Source organism: Sceloporus occidentalis, unplaced genomic scaffold, assembly GCF_023333645.1.
Source record: "Sceloporus occidentalis isolate IW3139 unplaced genomic scaffold, rSceOcc1.0.p SCAF_65, whole genome shotgun sequence".
In the NCBI taxonomy this organism is placed as follows: Eukaryota; Metazoa; Chordata; class Lepidosauria; order Squamata; family Phrynosomatidae; genus Sceloporus; species Sceloporus occidentalis.
Genome location: NW_028317045.1, coordinates 1173458 through 1196976, shown reverse-complemented (window position 1 = coordinate 1196976; position 23519 = coordinate 1173458). Strand labels below are relative to the sequence as shown.

The following is a 23519-nucleotide window of genomic DNA, read 5'->3' as shown; positions in this document are numbered from 1 at the left end:
GCAGTCATGGTTGATGGGGTGTTTAGGGTTAATTTAATGGTGAGGGTTAATTTAATTAATTTAATAAAGTTAGCTTAAGGTGCAGTTGCAGGTAAAGGGGAATGTAAATCCTGGGGGCAGAGATTATTAATGTATTATTTATAACAGTATGGTGACATTCTCTGAATGATTAGAATGCCAATGAAGGCAGAGAGTCGTTCAAAGATCCGGATCTTACAATGATCCGGATCTTACAATGATCTGGATCTTACAGTGATCCGGATCTTACAGTGATCCGGATCACTGTAGGATTTGGATCCCTGTAAGATCCGAATCTTTGAACGACTCTCTGCCTTCATTGACATCACTGGAGGCAGGGGGGAGGATTCATAATGAAAGGGGTGGGGCCAATCGTTAGTGTGCCTGCACGGAGTTACTGGAAAACAGTAACTCCGTGCAGGCACACTGAGTGATCCGAAGATCCGGATCATGAATCGGATCATTTCAGTGAACGAATCGAAATGATCCGATTCACTTTAGTGATCCGAACTTCCCATCACTAAGCACAGCCTCTCTAAGCCCGCCCCCAAGCCTATGATCACTCCCACGGAGTGATTCTGTAGGCTGAAACCACAGGCAGCTTCAGGGAAGGTGGTGGTGTGTTGAATGGGTCCCCACACAAGTGCTGGATGACCCAACACCCCCGTGCTGCCTGATCGCTCCATGAGAGCGTTTTTTATGGGGCTCTGCTGCTGGTGGTCTGCCTGGAAGCCCAGGCATACCAGCAACAGCAAAAACGAGTCCCCACAAGTCCTTTGATCAGTCCTGTAGGTACGTCTATAGGGGATTGAAGGGGTTAAGATTACTATAAATTCAGCTGGGTTGCAATGTTTTTTCTGGTTTTGTTTTTTAGATTTTAGCTGGTCCATGAATAAATATAGGCACATATTGTTAAAACAGGTGTAACTGCAACTGTAAAATATTAGTTACTGTTATAATCAAATAATAACTGGGGCATTATTAGATGATTATAACAGATAGTAACTAATATTTTTGTGTAATTTGTGCATATTAACCCCTTAAGGACAATAGGGGTTATTACTCGTAGTATATTGTGGGACAATGGCTCTTTTAACATTTTTCAGTGTTGCTGTTTAGCTGTTTAGCATTTCATGCTCCCACACATATTATTTATTGTTTTCTTCAGGACAAACGGGGCTTTCTTTAGATACCATTATTTTTATCATATCATCTAATTTACTATAAAAAAATGATAAAATATGGTGATTTTTTGTTAAAAAATAACTTTTTCTCACTTTTTAAACAGAAAACTTTTACTCATCTGCAAAAACTAATGAAAAAACCTGCTAAATAGATTCTACTATTTGTCCTAAGTTTAGAAATACCCAATGTTTTTATGTTTTTTGGCTTTTTTCTGTACGTTATAGGGCAATAAGTACCAGTAGCATTTTGCTATTTCAAAACCATTTTTTCCCCAAAGCTGGTCGTTCTGCCCCATGTGCTATTTCGGGTATCTTTGAAGTCGGCCAATGAAATTTACCCCATCAAACCATATATTTTTAAAAACTAGACACCCCAAGGTATTTTAAATGCTGGTATTTTAACCCTTTCCATGCACTAATTCTACCACTAGCCTTTGTCAAACTTTATGGTAGTAACATTTTTTTTAATTTTTTTTCCACACACATTGTACTCCAGGTATAAATTTACCGCTCCTGGTATATGTCTGTGTCAAACAACACCCCAATATGTGTTCAGTAACATCTTCTGAGTGCAGTGATATCCCACATGCATGGGTTTGTTGTGTTATTTGGGAGGTAAAAGGCCACCTTTGTGAGGTGTGTATTTTTTTGCCATTTAGACATCTGGTCACTCTGTGCCCACGTCCCATACTTTGAAGCCGGCCAATTCGATTTACCCCATCAAATCATAAATTTTTTAAAACTAGGCACCCTATGGGCATTTATAATGCCAATATTTTAACTCTTTCCGTGTGGGAATTTTTTGGGAAGATATAGCACTAATTGTAGGGCTTGTGCGTAAAAAACGTATACATATATATCCATTTGCACTTTTTTCGTGACAGTAGGGAATCATTGTGACATGTAACCATATATATATATTTTTTTAATATTTTTTAACTCAATGAAGAGGCAGCCTGGAATGCCCATCACCCGATTTGCATCGTGTTCCGGGGGGGGCGTGATTGACAGACCAGTGATTGGTCTGTCGTTTAACCCACCGATCGCCGTGATTCACTGTGAACCACGGGGATCGGGAGGTTGTGAAGCCCCCTCTGGAGCATTGCAGGCTTGCCTCAATGAAGAGGCAGCCTGGAATGACCCTCACCCGACTTGCATCGGGCTCGGGGGCGTGTTTAACAGATCGGTGATTTACATCACCGGTCTGTTGTTTCAACCGCCGATCTCGGTGATCGGAAGGTTTGAAAAACATTTTTTTTTTTGCCTGGACAGGAAAACCGCAGTGCCGATCACCGGCAAATATCGCGACCCCGTACCCCGTGACCCCGGGCATTGTCACTAACGCATTGCATCGTCACCCCGTACATGTACGTGGATTGTCGTTAAGGGATTATATATTAAGGACTGAAAAACCCCAGGCACCAGGTTGCCATGGGAACTAGGAATTGCATTCTCGTACCTAAGGTTTCGCTTGCCTGAAACACAAACTAGCTATGCCTATACATGTGTAAGGGTGCTGTGAGGTTCTATACAGAGAAGGTTTTTGTGTCCAGCAGCAAGCTCTATTTTTATTTTCTTATCCTTTTATTTTTTTAGAACCCCTATCCAACCCCAAACCTCACCGTATTTTACTAAATTCCCCACAATTACCCAATATATATAAAATATGTGAAACAATAACTTTAAAAAAAAAAAATCTGGATCAATCGTGCTAACATTTGAAAAACAGTTCCAGAGACAATTCCAGAGTTTGCTGCACAGCTTGACAACTTATTATACCCACTGCCCCAGAACTCTTTCCATGCTACACAACCCTTATAATTATCATAATTTAGCTCAGGCTAGTTATTATGGCACAGAATATAACACCAAGTCCCCACCAACACTACCATACATCCTTGGTATGTGGTAGATACATTTGCTTCTATACAGCAGGTGTTATAGCATAGCCATCAGCAGCATACAGTTATCCAGACATATATTATATATATATATATATATATATATGATACTGTGCAGCTCATAGTGAGTTTGACCTATGTGGTATTATAATATACCAAATATGTAATATTTGATTTATTGTTTGTATTGTCCATCTATTTATACCGTAATTGCTCGATTATAAGACAAGGTTTTTTTCAGAGCAAATGCTCTGAAAAATACCCCTCGTCTTATAATCGGGGTCATCTTATAATCAGACCTCAAATAGGTCTGACTATGAGACGACTAAGATCCAGATCCCCCCCGTCCCACTTACCGGTACTTCTGAGTCCCCGGTGTGTAGCTGGGGCAGCGTGTAGATAGATGTCTACGCGATTCCGCACCTGTGCGGGGAACTCTGATCTCTGACAGTCGGGGAAGGTCTGCGCGATGGACGCAGACAACCCTCCGCTGCTAGCCACGCCTCCTTCCGGCTGCAGCGTAAGTGCGTGGGATCTACACGTTGCCCCGGCTACATGACAGGGAAGTCAGAAGCACCGGTAAGTTTGGGGGGGGGGTGCCAGGGGAGTGTTAAACGGGCATAAGGAATTTCTGAAGGCAGAGTGCTCTGTGAAATGCCTTAAACCTCCCTATATGCCACTCTTCCCCTTAATATGCCTTTTAACCCTCTAAATGCAAGAGTGGCATATAGGGGTATAAGGCATTTCTGGAGGCAGAGTGGAACATAGGGGGTCAAAAGGCATATCATGGGGCACAGTGGCATTTAGAGGGTTAAAAGGCATATCATGGGGCACAGTGGCATATAGGGGGTATAAGGTATATCATGGGGCACAGTGGCATTTAGAGGGTTAAAAGGCATATCATGGGTGTTAGAAAAATGCTTATGTTATCGTAAATATTATTGCTGACAAAGACATAAGAAAGCAGGGAATGTCTAGTCTATGATATATGCACGAGTTCACACCAACACGTCTACTCCATGTTGTTCTATATATATGTGCAAAGGGTCAAGTCTAGGCCATTCTTAATTATGCAGTTTAAAGAGGCGTTACCTGCTTGAAAAGTAACCAATCAGAATGATGCATGCTATTAGAAGTAGATAAGAGGTTATATAAACCATGTAATTCAAACATGTAATCAGACAACGCTTCGACTTTTGTGTGTTGTGTGCCTTGTCTCGATTATGCACATTATCTAAATAAAGGAAAACTCTTTCTGAGGAGAATTTGACCATTAATTCAACCAACATTTTGGTGCCCCGTGTGAGGAGGTCCTGACCGAAGACAGGGACGACAGTCCTGAGGAACTGCACCTCAAGAATCTGCATCTGGGGTAATATAAGTCCTCCAGCTAAGATTGCTGTTAACCAGAGGCACTTGGCGACATCGTCCCTGAAACTGGCAGCGTCCTCCCGAAAATGTATTACGGTCTTCTCTTCAGAAATGTGAGTAGGAAAATATTTCTGGGAAATATTATAAGAAGTCAAAGTCTGTCAGGGACTACTGAAATAAATAACTGCGTATGCATTCGATAATGAGAAATATTACTTGGAGTAATATGAGACTGATCAGGAGAAATGTGCACAGGTAGTTAGTCATTATTTTTGTGATAACGAATTGTTGTTTGTGATTGTGACAATACTGTTGATGTTGGTTGCGGCTTGTATTATTGTGAATGAGTATCACAAGACCTTAAAGAGTAGAGCTCTTATGGTCCAGGGACAGCTATACCAACCCATGTCACAAATCTTGTCTGAATGAATCTATCTGTGTGAATGACTGTTCAGGAGTCCTTTACGGCGAACGAACAGTTAATAAAGTTGTTGTTAATACATGAGAAGCTCTCTGTGATCAAGTGCTGGGATTGCAAGTGAACAACTTCGCTGTGAGAGTGATTTTCCTGCCTTTACTGTCTATGTACGGTATCTTATAAATACCAAGAGCTCTCTGTTTCACTCTGTCCAGACATGGTATCTTATAAATACCGAGAAATCTCTGTTTAACTCTGTCCAGACGTGGTATCTTATAAATACCAAAAGATTTTCCTTGTTTTCTGTCTTGCGGTGAAATTATATCATGGGGATATTCCACAGTAAGGTAAAGGGACAGAAGGATAAAAATGTTCCCTGGTGGAAGAAAAAAACCCTAAAAGGGAGATAAGCAGTTTATGTATAAACTCAATCCAGAAAATGTTTAGGCATAAGTCCACATTGTTCAGGTATAGTGCACTTAAAAATAGAGGGCGGATCCCTCAGATTTCGGATGGTTGGACCATCCTGGCAGAGTCTAGACTTGGAGTGGTTGGACCACTCGGTGAACGTGTGGATTTAGAAGAAACTACGTAGTGACTAAATTATAACATTCCAAATTCTATACCATGTTTCCAGCTGGTTCCAGAATCTGTTAAATGTATGTCTTGTTTGTTATATGTGATCGATCATAAATTATATGTAAAGTCGACATTAGAAAAAGCTTTTTTATCTTTTTATTCTAATGCTTTTATTCTGATGCTTCTTTCAGAATTAATTTAAATAAGGGTTAATACTTTAAATGCTAGAATTTATAATTAGCACGTATCCTGTTTTTAAGTATAATAAGATATCCTGTATACCTGTCTGTTTATTTTATAATATATCATCTTGATTTATTTTATGTTCCAATTAATATGCTTAAAGTAACAATATAAGTAACGCACCTCGTTATGGAGTGGTCACAGTCAGATACATCCGTTAACCATGTAGGTGCATAGAATATGAACAGAAAAAAATATTTAAAAAGCTACTGAACATGTTTGAGGCTGATATACAGGGGCTCTATAACAGTTATCAGTTAAATGGTAATGGTGAAGAAATAGAGTGTATCGAACAGTTTTAAAATCAGATTGGAGTTCATTAGAACTGAACCGGAATGGGTACGATAATCTAAATCCAAGACACCCACTCCCATGGCACAGTGTTTATTTAAATAATAGATTAAATGTCTTTGTAACTGTTTGCACAAACAGATTGGCTTGTAGAACAAATTGAACGGAGATAAATAAATGTACGCAGAAGGATGGGGATCAATATTTTTATCGAATGAAAAAGGTCTTTGATATCTATAGTGGTTTAACCCCACCTCCCGATCCAGATCCAAATTCTGCTTACGAGCAGCAATTGAAAAATGCGTTTGTGTCTGGGACACGTAAAGAGATAAATGCGTATGTCAGTAAACACATGGTTAACCTCCGTACTGCGTCGTTGAATGATGTGTTGGAATATGCTAAGCATTCTGAAAAGTGACACAAAGAAAGGGAGAAAAAGAAAGTGAGAGTAACGTTAGCGGGAGAGGAGTATGAAGGAATGTTGACAGGGAATAACGAAAGAGGGAGAGAGAGATTTCGAGGTCGTACCGAGGTAGAAGAGGTAGTGGTGATAGATGGTCACAAGGATGTTATAATTGTGGAAAAGAAGGTCATTGGGCAAAAGAGTGTCCCGAACCAGACAGGAGAAAGCAGAACTCCCCAGAGCAATGGGACCAATACAGGAAAAAGAGACATTGGATGTCAGTAATGTTCATGATGTGTTATTGTCAAACTTGCCTGAAATACGTGTAACATTTTTGGTTGATTCAGGGGCTTCGCGAACCCTATTGAATCATCCCACCTGCATGGGCATACAGAAAGGGACTGGTAAAATTCACATAAAGGGAGTAAATGGGAGGACACATACCGAAAGCTTATCTGTTCCCCTCCAAATACAACATGCAGAGTCTGGAAAAATAATTGCTGCCAGTGTAATATTATCTGAGGTATGTCCCGTAAATCTCCTGGGAAGAGATCTGATTAGAGAGTTGGGAGTGCATATTGCACCCGTGGGAGACAAGCTTGATGTTACAGTGGGGGGAAGAAGAAATAACTATCAAGGATGGTATGACCATTACTACTATGCTTTAAACATAGATTTTACTGAAAATAAGGGAAATATAATACAGGCTTTAGAACTTGTACATAAAACATTCAAGATCTGTGATCATTTACAAGTTCAGCATGCAAATGATTTTCATTGTACAATATATGTTAAGAGAATAGCAGGAGGAGACGAGTGCTATGAGTCACATCTAAAAGACGAACGAAATACTGTAATACAGACAGAATACTTTTACTGGACAGACAAAGGACAAGGGGCATTATCTTGTATATCAACACCCCGAATGACCACACTTTTTCAAGGCACAGCACCACATTTGTCTCTGTGTAAACAGCAAAACAATCAGTGGAAGTCTGTGGGAGATATGGTGTTGCGATGTGAGATTAGTCACTCGTGGAAAAGGGATAAAGGAAACATTGAATACAATGCTGAAGTAATCAAGGCAGGTAAATTATCTAATCATTTATTAGCCCAGGCGGCTGAGTTAACGGCTCTCATAGAGGCATGCAAGTGGGCAGTAGACAAACGGGTAAATATCTATACCGTCAATATGTATTTTCTACTATACGTGTGTTTGCACAACAATGGAAAAATAGAGGTATAATTACCTCCACAGGGAAACCGATAAATCATAAAGCCCTGATTGAAGAACTATTAACGGTTATAAATCTACTAAAAGAAGTAGCTGTAATAAAGTGTGCAGCCCATACCAACAGCAAAGATCCTGTAGCATTAGGCAATAACCGTGCAGATATTGAAGCAAAAAGAATTGCTCAAGAGATGTTTGCCATAATCATTAACAAGATACAAATTGATCACCAGGTTTTGTATGATATGCAGCAGGCTGCCCCTATGTCTGAAAAACGATATTGGCGGTCTAAACAAGCCACTCTATGTAATAAAATGTTTTATATTAACAAACCAATATTGCCGAAATCATTATTTCGCTATGCAGCCTTATTGAGTCATGGGCTGAGCCATGTCTCAACAGGAGGGATGGTAGCCATCATAGATAAGGTGTTCCAAAATTACTCTAAAAAAAATGTTTGTGTGCTAATTGTCTTATCTGTGCTCGATATAATCCACAGGGAAATCTCAAACCTGATATTGGGAAGTTCCCCAACCCCGAGTATCCGTTTCAACATATTTGCATGGATTATATTGAACTAAACAAATGTGAAAATATGAGATATTGCCTAGTTATTGTTGATGCATTAACTAAATGGGAAGAAATATTCCCAACAGCCCGTGCAGATGCAGATACAGTAGCTAAGGTCATGATAAAAGAAATCATTCCTAGATATGGAATACCAGAAACAGGGGCGTACCTAGAGTATTTGGCACCCGGGGCGGATCCTGTAAGTGGCACCCCCCCCCCCACCAAATGTAAAGACATCTACAAAATTATGTTAAGAATATTTATTGCACCAATTTGTAAACTGTATGTCAACTGTAAACAACAAGAAATCTGAAAAAATAAATTAATAACTTATAAGTAAAATAAATACGTTTAAATAACATTTACTGAACATATAATAGTGCTTTCTTTAATAACCCTCCAAAAAAAACAGCGTCCACATTGCCCACATAGAACCTGACCAGCACCCAAATTACACACACATAGGACGTGCCATCTTTGCCCCCAAACAGCCGAGTGTACGCCATCTTTGTCCCATAAACACGCTACCTGTGCCATCTTTGTCCCATAAACACCCTGCCTGTGCCATTTTTGTCCCATAAACACCCTGCTTATACCATCTTTGCCTTTTTGACAAATCAACTATACACCTATGATTAACACAAACACTTTTACAGTCACTCACTAATTCACTTTCATTCACACAATTCATTCACACAATCATTTATTCTTTCACACAAATTATTTACACATATTCATTGATGCATTCTCACAAATTCATTAATTCTCTCACTCATTCAAACAATTCATCCACACATTAATCCATTCATTTTCACTCTTTCATTCTGACTCTTTATTTCAATATTCTTGCTACCCTCTTTTCTCCCTATCTACCCATTATCACCCCCTTCTAACCTATCTACCCCTTCTCACTCCCTTCTCCCTATCTACCCCCTATCCCCCCGTCTCATTCCCTTCTCCCTATCTACCCTCTCCCCCCATTGAAGTTCACTTACCTTTCAGGAGTCCTGCGGTGGGGGTGCAAGGCCTCTGTCTCCCAGCTCTGCCACTGTATGGAACAGTATAGAGTGGTGGGAGTTATGATGTACTTTAGAGCATAATTATATAATGAAAAAGACATTGGAAATGGTACAGCATAACACCCATCACTCTCACACATTTACCAATCCACATTTACCAATCCACACATTCCACACATACCAATCCACAGATTCCACACATACCAATCCACAGATTCCACACTTACCAATCCACACTTACCAATCCACAGATTCCACGCATACCAATCCACACATACCACACATACCAATCCACACATACCACACATACCAATCCACACATACCAATCCACACATACCAATCCACAGATTCCACGCATACCAATCCACAGATTCCACGCATACCAATCCACACATAACAATCCACAGATTCCACACATACCAATCCACAGATTCCACACATACCAATCCACACATACCAATCCACAGATTCCACACATACCAATCCACAGATTCCACACATACCAATCCACACATACCAATCCACAGATTCCACACATACCAATCCACAGATTCCACACATACCAATCCACAGATTCCACACATACCAATCCACAGATTCCACACATTCCACGCACACCAATCCACAGATTCCACGCATACCAAGCCACAGATTCCACACATACCAATCCAAAGATTCCACACATACCAATCCACAGATTCCACACATACCAATCCACACATACCAATCCACAGATTCCACACATACCAATCCACAGATTCCACACATACCAATCCACAGATTCCACACATACCAATCCACACATACCAATCCACACATACCACACATACCAATCCACTCTCACTGAATGATTTCCTACCTTTCCTCTTTTCTTCTTACAGCAGTAAGCTCATTTTCTTCCTCTTCTTCTGTCTTCTTCGCTCCTCTTCTTCTTCTCTCTTCTTCCGGGTCAGAGGGCACGGACGGCGATGGGCGCGGCTTCAGTGTTGTGCGCCGGGATCTGACAACAAACCCTGGCGCACAACAGCAGGTGCCGCATGGATCGCGAGGGAGCGGTATCGGAGGTCTTTAACAGACCTCCGGCTCCCTTGAGTGATTTTAAGCCGGTTCCCTTGAACCGGCTTAAAATCACTCAAGGGAGCCGGAGGTCTGTTAAAGACCTCCGATACCACTCCCTTGCGAGCCTTCTCCTCCAGCGGCGGACATTGCTGTCCGTCTCTGGAGGGGTGCCGGCAAGTTGGCACCCCCCTGATGAGCGGCACCCGGTGCGGACCGCCCCCCCCGCCCCCTGCTAGGTACGCCACTGACCAGAAAGAATATATTATAGTGACAATGAGCCTCATTTTGTCAATCAACTAATCTCCAGATTTGCACAAGTATTTGGTATACAATTAAAGAATCATTGCGCCTATCATCCTCAGTCAGCAGGGTTGGTAGAAAGAAACAATGGAACAATAAAGAATAAATTAAAAAAGACCATGGCAGAAACCGGGAAGAATTGGGTTTCTTGCCTACCTATGGTAAAATTGAGTATGCGTATTACACCCAACAAGCAGGGTCTCACCCCATTTGAAGTAATGTACGGGAGACCCTATAGTTTGCCGCAGATAAAGGTAAAAGAGGCAAGTAATGAAAAAGAATTAACCCTAGCAGAATATATGGCAAAAATGTTGAATACCAGATCAGTACAAACTGTTAATTCTCTTCCAGAAGCACAAGAGCCAATTCCTGAGAAATTGAGCGTTGGAGATTGGGTACTAATAAGGATAATCAAACGGAAAAATTGGTCATCACCGAGGTGGGAAGGACCGTACCGAGTACTACTAACCACCCCCACGGCATGTAAGATAGCTGAGAGGAGTTGTTGGATACATCAGTCGCACTGTAAGAAGGTACCACCACTTGCTGGTAGTCACTCATTAAGTCTGGGTACAAAGGGGGGTCCAGAGGATAGGTTGGACTCGTCTCAAGCCAGTGAAGAAATCCATTCCCCGAACCCTGAGTTGACGGCCAGGTAGGATGAAGGGGTGGTGCCTGCTTATAGTTTATTGGATAGTGACTGATGCTTTTACAATAATTCCTTATTCTAATGCTAATGCTAAGTGGAATGAGAACAAGAAGGTGACCAGATGGGAAGATACCAAAGCACAAAATCTGATCTGTGCTTTGACAGCCTGGACTCCCCCCTGGCAGCAGAAGCCAGCGTCGCCCCAAATGAAACATAGGTCTACTAAAGCAAAATGTGAAAATTTCACGTTTGGAATCTATAACGCGCATGGTCCCGTTTGTGCCCTGTAATGTCCAGAAAACCACAACTAGGCATGTGGGGTATTTCCGTAATCAGGAGAGGCGGCTGAACAATTTAGGATAGATTTCTCTGCCGTAACACATACCCTATACAAAAAATCCTAAGAATACTACAAAATACTAAGACGCGTTGGTGAAAAAAGTGCAGGAACTAATTTCTGTGGCCTCCTTTGACAGTGATTGGTGGCCAAATACCTGCATGTAGAGTGCCCCTGATAGGATAGCCTGGATTGTCTGCTTTACAGAAATATATACCTTTGTGGGTGTTTTTGTTTTATGTGTTTAAAATTAGAGTTGCAGCCCCATCATACCTAATGTAAAAATGTAACGGCTTTGTATAAAGTAATGTACACCTTATAGTATGTTGCCTATATGTGCTGGGAAAATATGGAAAATCTATATAAATTAGGTATTTCTGAAATCAGGACACCTGAATTGATAAATCTGGATGGAAGTTTCTGTCTCTTTACCTAATTTTGTGAGGATTCAGGGGGAAAATGTAAAAAAACTTAGATGTTTTTTTCAAATTTTTGCTAGTTTTTACTAAATTTCTAATTCTAAATTTTCAGCTAATCATCCAACTATGGTATCAAAAGAAAGCTCTATCTCTCCTTGAAAAAACAATATATAGTTTATATGGGTACACTATTCACAGGAAAGGAGAATCATCGCTGAACCGACATAGCGCAAAAATTGCAAAATTGCTCCAGGCTTTGAGGTACCAAAAACCCCTGGGATTGAAGGGGTTAATCGGATACAAAAAACGAATGTAAATTTTTCATATATTTAAAATAATTTAATAAACAAATGATGTTAAATACAAACAGCAGAATAAAAAAAACTTTGATAAAATGCATTTCTTGTCTTTATTTCCCAACCAGCCCCCCCATTTATGCATATTTGAGCTTGCCACTCTGCCTCCCAGACATGCCAGGCTGCCTCCCACATATGCCACTCCACTCTACCCCCACATATACCACTGTGGCCCCTGACATGCCTTATACCAGGGCTTGACAAATTTGTTGTGAATCTAGGCGCCAGGTAAAAAAGTTAGGAGCCAGGATTTTTTTAAACTAACAGTTGGTGAGGAGTAATCTGATCATCATCAGCCCATTTACTAAACTCACAGCGTTTGACCTGGAAGCACCCTTGACTTTCAGGTCAGTGCTGGGTTTTTTTTTATAATTTTTTTTTTTTTTAACTCTTTCGATGCTGATGTTCCATTGGAGCACAGCATTGACTGATATTTAGTCCCCACAAGCTTGTGGGGACAAATGTTAACCCCTGCAATGCCACGAATGTGTCATACACAATTGTGGCATTGAAGGGGTTAACGCTGCACTGTCGCTCTCATGGAGCGATCAGGCAGCAGGGGGGTGTTGGGGCTGCTCTCCACACTCATGTGGAGACCAAAGAACCCTCTCTCCTGTCCCTGAAGCTGCCTCTGGCAGCTGGGACGCAATTACTGGTCTATAGACCAGCCATTGCAGGGGGGAGTCTCTGATGACTGCTGTAAGCTTCCATGCTTGTGGGGGCTCGTTTTTGCTGTTGCTGGTCTAGACCACCAGCAGCAGAGCCCCGTACAAAACCGGAATTAACCCCTAAATGCCGCTCTCATGATGCTACAGGGGACCTGGATCCTCCGGTCTGGTAACCTCAGCTGCTGCCGGCACTTCCACCAGGCGTCTATCACAGAGCGCCGGCGAAATTGCGGGCAGCAGCGGAGGTTGCATACGCGCGTACCTTCTCACTGCCGGGATAGCCCGCCCACTGTCGGGGAAGCAAAGCCTGTTGGGGAGATTGCAAGACCAGGACCCCGGTACTGTGCCGCCCCAAAGCGGATCTGGTAGACGTACCTCTTTAATTTTATGGAGGAGGCGGGGCCTAGCAGGGTCACACAGCGTAATCTCGTGGGAGCTGCAGTAAGCACCTGCTGATGCATCGCAGTGAGTGCCTTGGTTTGGAAGTGTGTCTGAGTGGGTATATTAGTGTCTGGGTATGTAAGTGTCAGAATGGGTATGTTAATGTACGGGTAGGTAAGTGTCAGAGTGGGTAGGCGTGCCAGAGTGGCATATAGGGGGTATAAGGCACTTCTGGAGGCAGAGTGGCATATAGGGGATTAAAAGGCATAACATGGGGCAGAGTGGCATATAGGAAGCTATAAGCTATAAGGCATTTCGTCTTATAATCGAGCAAATACGGTAGTTAAAATTGCATATCTTACACAGGTTGCTAAAAAAAAATAAGAATTTACAAATGTTTTGCATTCACCCTCGTTCAAAAGTTTGGGGTGACAGTTTGGGGTGACAGTTTGGGGTGACAGCTGTTTTCATGGAAAACAAGGGAAAAAAATTACATAAAACATAACTGCAAAATGGTTTTCTAATGAGTTTTAATGTGCGTAACCTACCACTCAGTGGCTGAGCTGTTGTTACTCCTAGACACTTCCACTTCACAATAATAGAACGGACAGTGGACAGAGTCAGATTTGGCAGGGCTGAGCCCCTCAGTATGACCCATTCTACTGCCAATGCTTACCTTTGTAGATGTGCCTATGTGCTTGATTTTATACACCTGTTAGGGTGTGGCTGGAATATATAATTAGAAGGGCGGCCACATACTTTTGGCCATATTTGGTGTATAGTATTTCAAAGTGTCCTAGTAAAGTACTTTAAAAAAATACTTTAAGGCTAGGTTTCCACTTGGTTTTTTTTTGCTAAAAACGCCCATAAAAACGCCAATAGCGCCACCTGGCGTTTTTTTTGTGAAAAAACGCTGCAGCCAGATGTTAGCTGTTCTTCAATAGGAAATCGCAGAATGCCATATCCACTTGGCGTTTTTCTGTTTGGCGTTTTTTCAGTCCTCTTTGGCGTTTTTCTGCTTTTTTGGGCTCTGTGGCAGTTTTTCAAAATCGCAGCATGTTGACACTCTGGCGTTTTTTGCAAGGAAACCTTGGCGTTTTTCTCCAATAGAAGCCATGAAAAAGCCATGTGGGTTTATTGCCTTGGCGTTTTTTATGGCGTTTTTTCCACAGTTACAGTGCAGAGGATGGACCCAGTATCTGTGTGTCCTATGAGAAATAGGCTGGAAACAAACAGTTTCACACAAAACAAAGTTCATATTGAATTCTACACCATTTGGAACAAACATGCCATTACAAACAAACCAACTGGATCCTGCGTGCCAAAAGCAACAGCAAACAATTTGCACCATCATTTGGGGCCAATCTTCCTAGAGGAGCAGACATTCGGAATAAAGCCTGCCTTACAAACCACAGAAAAGAGACAAAAGGGTCCGCCGGGGTGTGTTTAAGTAGAACTCTACCAAGTAAAGGACATCAGGAGGGGGCAGATACTTGCCATTTATCCTAATCCCTTTTAGCTGGGTGAAACATCTAACTTGTAAAGGCTGGAAAAACTGCCTAAGGTCAAAAAAAGCAATTTCCACAGAAAGGCTAAAACGCCAGAAAAAACGCCAAAACGCAGGTAAATGCAGTGGCAGTTTTCTTGGCGTTTTTCCTGGCGTTTTTCATCAAGAAAAAAACGCAGGACAAAAACCCAAGTGGAAACCTAGCCTAACACTGAAATTTGTAATGCTTGCATAATCATATCCTGACATCTAATGTTAGAAAGCAGTACTACATGATTGATTATTTGTTTACATTATTTTTTCTCCTTTGCTGCTGTGAGGTCTAAGTAAAGGAAGATATGAAAAATATGAGCCTCCTGTCACGCTATAAAATTAAAATTCAGGAAAATAGGTACTTGACTCCACAACTCCATAGTGGGTCTCTATCCCCATACAGCTCTTTTATACTTGGAAACAGTGTGCCTTGTTGATACAATATTACAGATACAATATTAAATTGTATTATATTGCATTTAGGTCAAGTTAATGTTACAACAATATTTTTTCAAATAGCAATAATTCTGGAATTTGATCCTTCACCCATTATGTCCATATAAATTTGAAAGTGTAGTGGTCACACAAACCTAGGGGCTGGGTTTCTGTTGTCATTATTGCATGTGGGTACAGTAAACAATGGACTGAGTGTTACCTTAATATGTCATCAACATAAAACCAGATATTTATGTTTAAACCCAACCCTTGTGTAGCATAGCATTTGGCAGCCACAGGCCCTAAGGGGTTAATCTATCTGCCTGTATACATTCCTGTAGAGTCTCTAATTATAAGTTTAGGGGCTAGTGATCACTGGTCTCTTTCCTAATATTTATCCCTTAGTACCGTTGGTTCATTTATGTGTCTTGTAATTGGTTCCCTAGTTTGTCTTTGAATTTTATAATTGGTTCCCTGTCCTATTCTTTCCCTTCTCATTAGTCCCTGTTTAGAAACCCAATTAGAATGCTTATCGATGTTAATGTCCTTCTATTGACTTTGTCTGTTCTTAAAACCCTGTGCTACCTGAATAAAGTGTGTGTTTTCCCTGCTACTGGACTGGTGTAGGCTGCTTGTGTACAGTGGCATGGAGATTTTTCCCAGAAGAGCATATAATCTGAGGACCAGGCTGGCCATTGGTACTACATTACATTTATTTATAAAGCGCCGGCAGATTCTGCAGCGCTGTTACAGTCAGTAGAACTATTTAGAAACACATACAATAACAAACTGGTGCAAAGGAGAAGAGGGCCCTGCCCTTGCGAGCTTACAATGTCGCAAGATTAAGATATCAACAATAGGCAGGGATAGAGTGATCATCCTGATTCCCGTTACACCTTGGCTCCATCACCTCCTGTAGCTACTCAAATTCTGATTGCTGCTTTGGAACCCTTTGGTACCACAGCAACTAATACTGGAATACTAAGGTAGTAATTCTTAGAAGTTATTTGATTCTTTGATCTATGCCTGTTGTACTTCTGTACACAGAATCAAATATTTGCTGGTAATAAGGTGGCACAAGCCCTGTCCTGTATATCTCCTATGAACTATATGGATGCCATCATTGAAGTTTTTAAACCTGTGAGTGAAATTCCAAGGTTGAAAGACTCCATTAAAGCCACACTTCTAGAACATAACAGGGATATGTGTTTGTAAACTTGAATTTATCCAAATTGCATCAACACAAACATTATAAATTTGGAAATCAGCAAATGTTTCCCATGCTGCCTCTAAGTGAGAAAGATACAGCAAGGGAAAAGAATGAAAACATTGTTTTGAGAAAATTCTATTTATCATATAGTCTTCTTTCTGGTGGACTTTTTGTCTTCAGTATTAATAGAGGCCCACAGCCGCATTCACAGTCCTATCTCTGGATTTATTTTCCAAGTTTAAAAACGGTCAGTGTACCATTTTCCACCAGTTATGCTTCTCACTGGGTGTCTTGATATGTGTGTCTTTCTGGGTATGTGTGTGTTTCAGTATGTTTGTGTGTATCTGGGGATGTTAGCCTTTGTGTGTGTACATGTGGGTATGTTAGTGTGTATGTGTCTGGGTGTGTTAGCAGGTGTGTCTATCTGGGTGTGTGTTTGTGGGTGTGTGTTTGTGGGGGTATGTTAGTGTGTGTGATTGGGTATTTTAGTGTGCGTGTATCTGTGTCTGGGTATGTTAGTGTGGCTGGATGTGTCTATATGTTTCTGGATATGTTAGTATAAGTGTCTGTGGGCATGTGTGTTAGTGAGTGGCTGTGTTAGTTTGAGTGTCTGGATGTGTTAGCATTTGGAGTTGTGTGTTAGTGTGAGTTTATGGGCACATTGGTGTAAGTGTAATGTGTTGAATGTCTTGTTGTGTTAGTGTCTGAGCATGTTAGTGAATGATAGTGTGTTTTAGTTTTGAATGTCTAGCTGTGCTAGTGTGGGTGTCTGGATGTGTGTGTTAGTGTGTATGTTATGTATGTTAGTATGTATGTTAGTGTGTATGTTATGTATGTTATGTTAGTGTGTATGTTAGTATGTATGCTAGTGTGTATGTTAGTGTGTGTGTTTTCTGTGCATTAGTGTGAGTGTCTGTTTTCTGTGCATTAGTGTGTCTGGTTATGTTAATACAAGTGTCTGGGCATGTGAGTGTCTGGGTGTGTGTGTTACTGTGTGTTAGTGTTGAATGTTTAGTTGTGTTAGTGTCTATGTGCGTGTGTTTTTGTGTGTTACCCTGTTGCAGGTAAGTATTACACATTAAATATCCACAGTGCTTAAATTACCTGGCCAAATAATAAGTTAAGAGAATCACAACTGTTTTATTTTCCTTGGCACTGTTACAGGGTTGTAGACCACAGCTATCTTTCTTGCACCTGGAGAGTTTATCTATTGATATTATAATCACATTAAGGAGGCCCCTTTAAATATGTATTGTTTTAAATACATTTCTATTTTCTTAATCAGAGTATGTGTGATCAATACACATTCAAGTCAGCTACCAGAAAAGCCTGGATCATCTCAAATAAAAAATGGGATGGGTCCAATACCAGCTTCATGCCAACCAGAGCAGTATCTAGAGCCCTTGGTGCCTAAGCCAGGATCTGAGGTGGCTGCCTGCCAAGGCCGCTTTAATCAGCAGGCAAAGTGGGCATTTGCCCAGGGCCCACTAACCTTCGGGGGCCCACTGGCAGTCTACTGCCGGTTTGGGGCTAGGGTGACCACATGTCCTGGATTGCCCGGGACAGTCCCGCAATGGGACTTTAAGTGTTTGTCAGTTTGTGTCGCTGTGTGTGTAATGTCTGGTAATAGAGTTCATTCTCTGAATCTACTGCCTGATATTAGAGGGGTTAACATTCTATATCTACTCATGTCTGTAATGAGTGTATGTATATTATTAAATCTGAAATCAACATGGTTTCCAAGGCTTCTTAATAATTAATATATAATAGTAAATGTGAATCGGGGTGTATGTGATATATATATATATAATATATTCTATATTTTAAGGTATTGTTATGTGTATGTGATGGTGTGCATTATATATACACACACACACACCTGTTTGTGTAATCTCATCTGCTTCATAGTGTGTCTCTGAATGACAGAAAAAATGTGGTCACCCTATTTGGGGCCCCCTCTGCGCTTTTAATCACCTGCGGCGGCAGACCGTCCAGCAGCCATCTTCTAATATTTTTTTTATTACATTTTGTTTTTCATTTTATAATCAACTATTTTCCCCTCAGCCCCTTTCCAACCCACACTATATCCTTTATACCCCTCATACAGCACCTGTCCCCACACAGTGGCTGTAGTGGGGGGGGGATAGAGGCTATCAGTGGGGGGGAACAGGGCTAGTGGGCCCTCCACTACAAGCCCCCTGCCCCCCCCCACAGCCCCTGTACTCCCCACTACAGCATCCCCCCCCCACACACACACACACACACACACTACAGGACAGGAGGGGGGGCCACTATTATATTGTTTGCCCAGGGCCCACAAGAGCCTTGAATCGGCCTTGCTGCCTGTGCACATCCACTTCTAAAAGCAGGAGTCCAGAGGCATTGCTGCTGGACAACTCAAGCATGCCATTCAGCTTGCGGCACTTGAAACAGATGCCACTCTTGCCATATTTAAATTACGACCCTAACATCAATCAATACAGCCACCCCCAACCAAGCACTTGAGACCTCGTATTAGACGAAGTCCTTAAAATCATGGCAGCTTTTATTGACACCTCACATCTGTGGTGCAATTACGTCATGGTTTCCTGCCATGGAGAACACACAAACATTTAAATGCACTTTTACACCACAGGTATTGCAGATACTTTTCCGAAGACAAAGGTAACTATGCAGTGCATGGAGATTTGTTGCTCCATAAAATGATGCAAACGTGATTATTTTTATACATAGCCTGTGACAGAATTCTTAATTAAAAACCCGATGAAAATTCTGTAATATAGATGATTTGATTATATCCGAATCGACATCCCTTTAAGATATTTACAACTTTTGCCCTAGACAGGGATATGCTCTATTATTTTATACCATTGGGACTGTAATAATTCAAACACATTAGTGCTGAGAGATAATAAAACTTTAAATTATTATTACTAAATATATTCATTGTAGCAATATAGTGATCCAGTATCAGGCGTGCTATTATTTGCCACGTTCACAAATGTTGTTATTGTGTACCTCCAGATAGTAGAGGTCCAGAGAGGTGACCTGCGAGTCCAAGAAATCCTCGTATGTTTTGAACTGCGATATAATTTCATCCATTGCTGCACCACTCTCTTTTTCCGACATCTTTAGTTGCTAAGATCACAGCGTGTCTAGCAACGGAAAATCGGGCGAGACATTAAAGAGTCAACAACCGCTCCTATGACGGCGTCCAATAGGAAGCGTGCTAATGATAAACCCAAGGAGACTGTAACTAAGCGTCAAGCGAAAGTATTTCTGTATACGGGACGTTGGGGTCACAAAAGGCACATGTATATAAACACTTGTTTCCGAAGGGTACAGAACACAGCATGATAGACATACAGGTCGAGAGACAGAGAGACAAAAATGGAGTGCACTCATAGGTCTTATACTGACTTTATGTAGCCAGTGGTTAGATTGAAGATATATTAACATTATTAAAAAATTAAATACATGACTATAGTGTTGTTAAACAAGGGAACCAGTATAGTAAAGAATTACTGACACACACACACACACATATATATATATATATATATATATATATATATATAATATATATAATCCCTGTCCTATAAAAAGGCATTCTTAGTATTTGAGTCCTGCCCTGTGTGTGAGTTTTGCTTGACCCTTTCTTTACTGAGGGTATTTTGTACCTGAAAATAGATGTATAGTCCAACATTTAGTATGAATGATACATTAAAATAATGAAAATATTTTAAAAAAGCGCACATTTTTCTAATATTATAATATAATAATTTTTATTATAATAATATAATAAACTGAACCAGTCCAATTGGCCAATACACCTTAAAATATATTAATGTGTCTCAAATTTGAAAATATAGCGGCAGCCCTAGAGAAATCTTGTAAGCGCTCATGAGAGCTTGAAATCAGAGGAGAGGCTAGAAGGAGATCATTGGAAGAGTAGAGAGACCGGTTAGGAGTGTATTTAGAGTTGAGTGAGGTGATGTAGGAAGGGGAACCACTGTAAAGGGCTTTGAAAGTAAGAGTCAGGATTTTGAAATTAATCCTGAAGCACACAGGCAGCCAGTGAAGAGACTGACAGAGGGGAGAGACGTTAGTAAAGCAATGGGAGAGGAATATAAGTCTGGCAGCAGCATTCATGGTGGATTGTAGAGGGGTGAGACGGTTAAGAGGGAAACCAGCTAAGGCAGGGTTACAATAATCAAGACGGGAGATAAGGGCATGGACAAGAGGCTTAGTGGCATACTGTGTTAGGAAGGGACGGATGCGGGCAATGTTTTTAGAGACAGACTGAATGTGGGGGGGGGATGAAAGGTTGGAGTCAAGGGTGACAGTGAGCATGAGGAGACGGGGAGATGATAGGACCATTAACATTGAGGGAAATTGATGGGGGAATCTTAGCATTCGAGGGAGGGAAGATGCGAAGTTCGGTTTTGGAGAGGTTGAGTTTCAGGAAACGTGCAGACATCTAGGTAGAGACAGACGCAAGGCAGTTAGTTATATGATCTAAGACAGAGGGAGAGACATCAGGGGAGGATAGATGGATCAGAACGGGTCCTAGAACTGAGCCTTGGGGTACCCCAGCTAAGAGAGGGAGGAAGGGGAAGTGGTACTGGAGACAGAGATGCTGAAAGTATGATCAGAGAGGTAGGAAGTAAACCAGGAGAGAGCCGTGTCACAGAGACCAAGATCATGAAGCGTTTTGAAGGAGAAGAGGGTGGTCCATAGTGTCAAAAGCAGCAGAAAGGTCCAGTGGGATTAGCATGGAGTAGTGGCCCTTGGATTTAGCAGTGAGTAAGTCATTAGTAACTTTAGTAAGGGCAGTTATTATGCTGGGGTCAGGTGAGGAAACCAGTATGCAGGGATAGGGGCGAGGTGTATAGCCGAATGTAGGTAAAGTCCAGTAACACGTACCAGAACAAGAGCAGCCAGATAGTAAGCGAGGTCTGGCAACAGGTATAAAGTCCAGAGTATCCAGGTATCAGGTGAGAGTAGTCAGATATCAAGCAAGGTTCGGCAACAGGTATCAGGTAAGAATGGTCAGGTATCAAGCAAGGTTCGGCAACAGGTATCAGGTAAGAATGGTCAGGTATCAAGCAAGGTTCGGCAACAGGTATCAGGTAAGAATGGTCAGGCATCAAGCAAGGTTCGGCAGCAGGTATCAGGTAAGAATGGTCAGGTATCAAGCAAGGTCCGGCAACAGGTATCAGGTAAGAATGGTCAGGTATCAAGCAAGGTTCGGCAACAGGTATCAGGTAAGTAAATATCCAGGACAAGGTAACAGGGAGCTCAACCGTTAAAACAACCGAGCACTGAATGAGTGTCAGTCCTCGGCTTTTAAATGTGCCGCTTCCCCAGACCCCGCCTCCTGTCTTGCCGGTGTCCAATGGACACCCCGGCGTCTCCACAGGGGTATGAGAGAGGAAGGGGGGGCGTGGCGTGCAGCACCACGCACGTCCTTCTCTCTGTGGCGGTTCGATGCCGTGAGGCATCGGTGCCGCATCGTTCCGTGCATCCGGGGGATCGTGGGTGTAGGAGGGCCGAGGAGGTAAGTATCGAGTACCCGCTAGCGGCGGGTACTCGGGGGACATGCTCCGTACGGGGACGTTACAGGCTCCCCCCCTGAGGAGAGGTCTCCGGCCTCTCAAGGGGCCAGGCTTGAGTGGGTGGCTTGAATGAAACGAACGGATCATGTTGTCAGCATGTACCCCTCGGGCATCTTCCCATGAATTCTCATCATCATCGTATCCTTTCCATTGGATAAGGTATTGTAGATGCCCTCTATGGCGTCTGGAGTCCAGGATCTGACCTATTTCGTATTCCTCTGTGTCGTTGACAAGAACAGGAGCAGGAGGATCGGGACGTCTCTCGGAAAAAGGATTGGCGTGCCATGGTTTCAGTAATGAGACATGGAATACGGGATGGATTCTCATTGTCGGGGGTAGACGTAGTTCAACCGATACAGGCGAGAGGACACGGGTCACAACAAAGGGGCCGATAAACCGAGGCCCCAGTTTCCTTGAGGGACAACATAATTTGAGATGAACGGTGGAGAGCCATGCTTTGTCCCCTGGCTTGTATGTGGGGGCCTCTGTGCGATGCCTGTCTGCTTGGGTTTTAAACCTTTCTTGTGCCTTGGTGAGGGTGCGGTGTAACGTCTTGTGCATGTCGATCATCCGTGTGATTCGTTCAGTCATCGAAGGAACCGTACTGGAGATTGGAGAACCGGGAAGCATGGACGGATGAAACCCGTAATTGGCGAAGAAGGGAGACATCCGGGTAGAAGAATGGATGTGGTTGTTGTATGCAAACTCCGCTATGGGTATTAGGTGGTACCAGTTGTCTTGTAGGTGTGTGGTGAAACATCGGAGATACTGTTCGAGCGTTTGGTTGGTTCTCTCCGTTTGCCCGTTGCTTTGGGGGTGAAACGAGGTGGACATCGACCGATGGATGTGGAGTTCTTTACAAAACGCTTTCCATACCCTGGACGTGAACTGTGTTCCCCTATCCGACATGATCGTCTCCGGTAATCCGTGTAGACGAAACACTTCCCGAATAAAAAGAGAGGCCGTTTCATCCGCCGTGGGTAGCTGGGTTGCCGGGATGAAGTGGGCCATCTTGGTGTATCTATCTACCACTACCATGAGGGTGGTGTGGTGGTTTGAGGGTGGCAGGTCAGTGATGAAATCCATGGATAAGTCAGTCCATGGTTTTGTGGGTATTGGAAGCGGGCACAGAAACCCGGCAGGGCTGGTACGAGTGCTCTTTGCTCTGGCACAAACGGGACAAGAACGGATGAAAGCAAGGACGTCATCGTGGAGGGTAGGCCACCAGAAGGTTCTCTTTATTAAGTCCGTAGTTTGGGTGGTACCCCCATGCCCTGCTGCAGGTGTGTCATGGTGATGTTTCAGGACCTGTAACTGT

General features: G+C 42.2%; 1 protein-coding gene across 1 annotated transcript in view; it reads right to left on the bottom strand.

Annotated features, from left to right (window-relative positions):
* LOC149286947 (cilia- and flagella-associated protein 299) overlaps positions 1-19712 on the bottom strand; it is a 298663-nt gene extending 278951 nt beyond the window's left edge. Inside the window, exon 1 of the mRNA XM_089493596.1 lies at positions 19602-19712. Within this exon, the coding sequence (XP_089349722.1) occupies positions 19602-19712 (111 nt within the window). The remainder of the gene's footprint in view (positions 1-19601) is intronic.
* Between the last annotated feature and the right edge of the window lie 3807 nt (positions 19713-23519).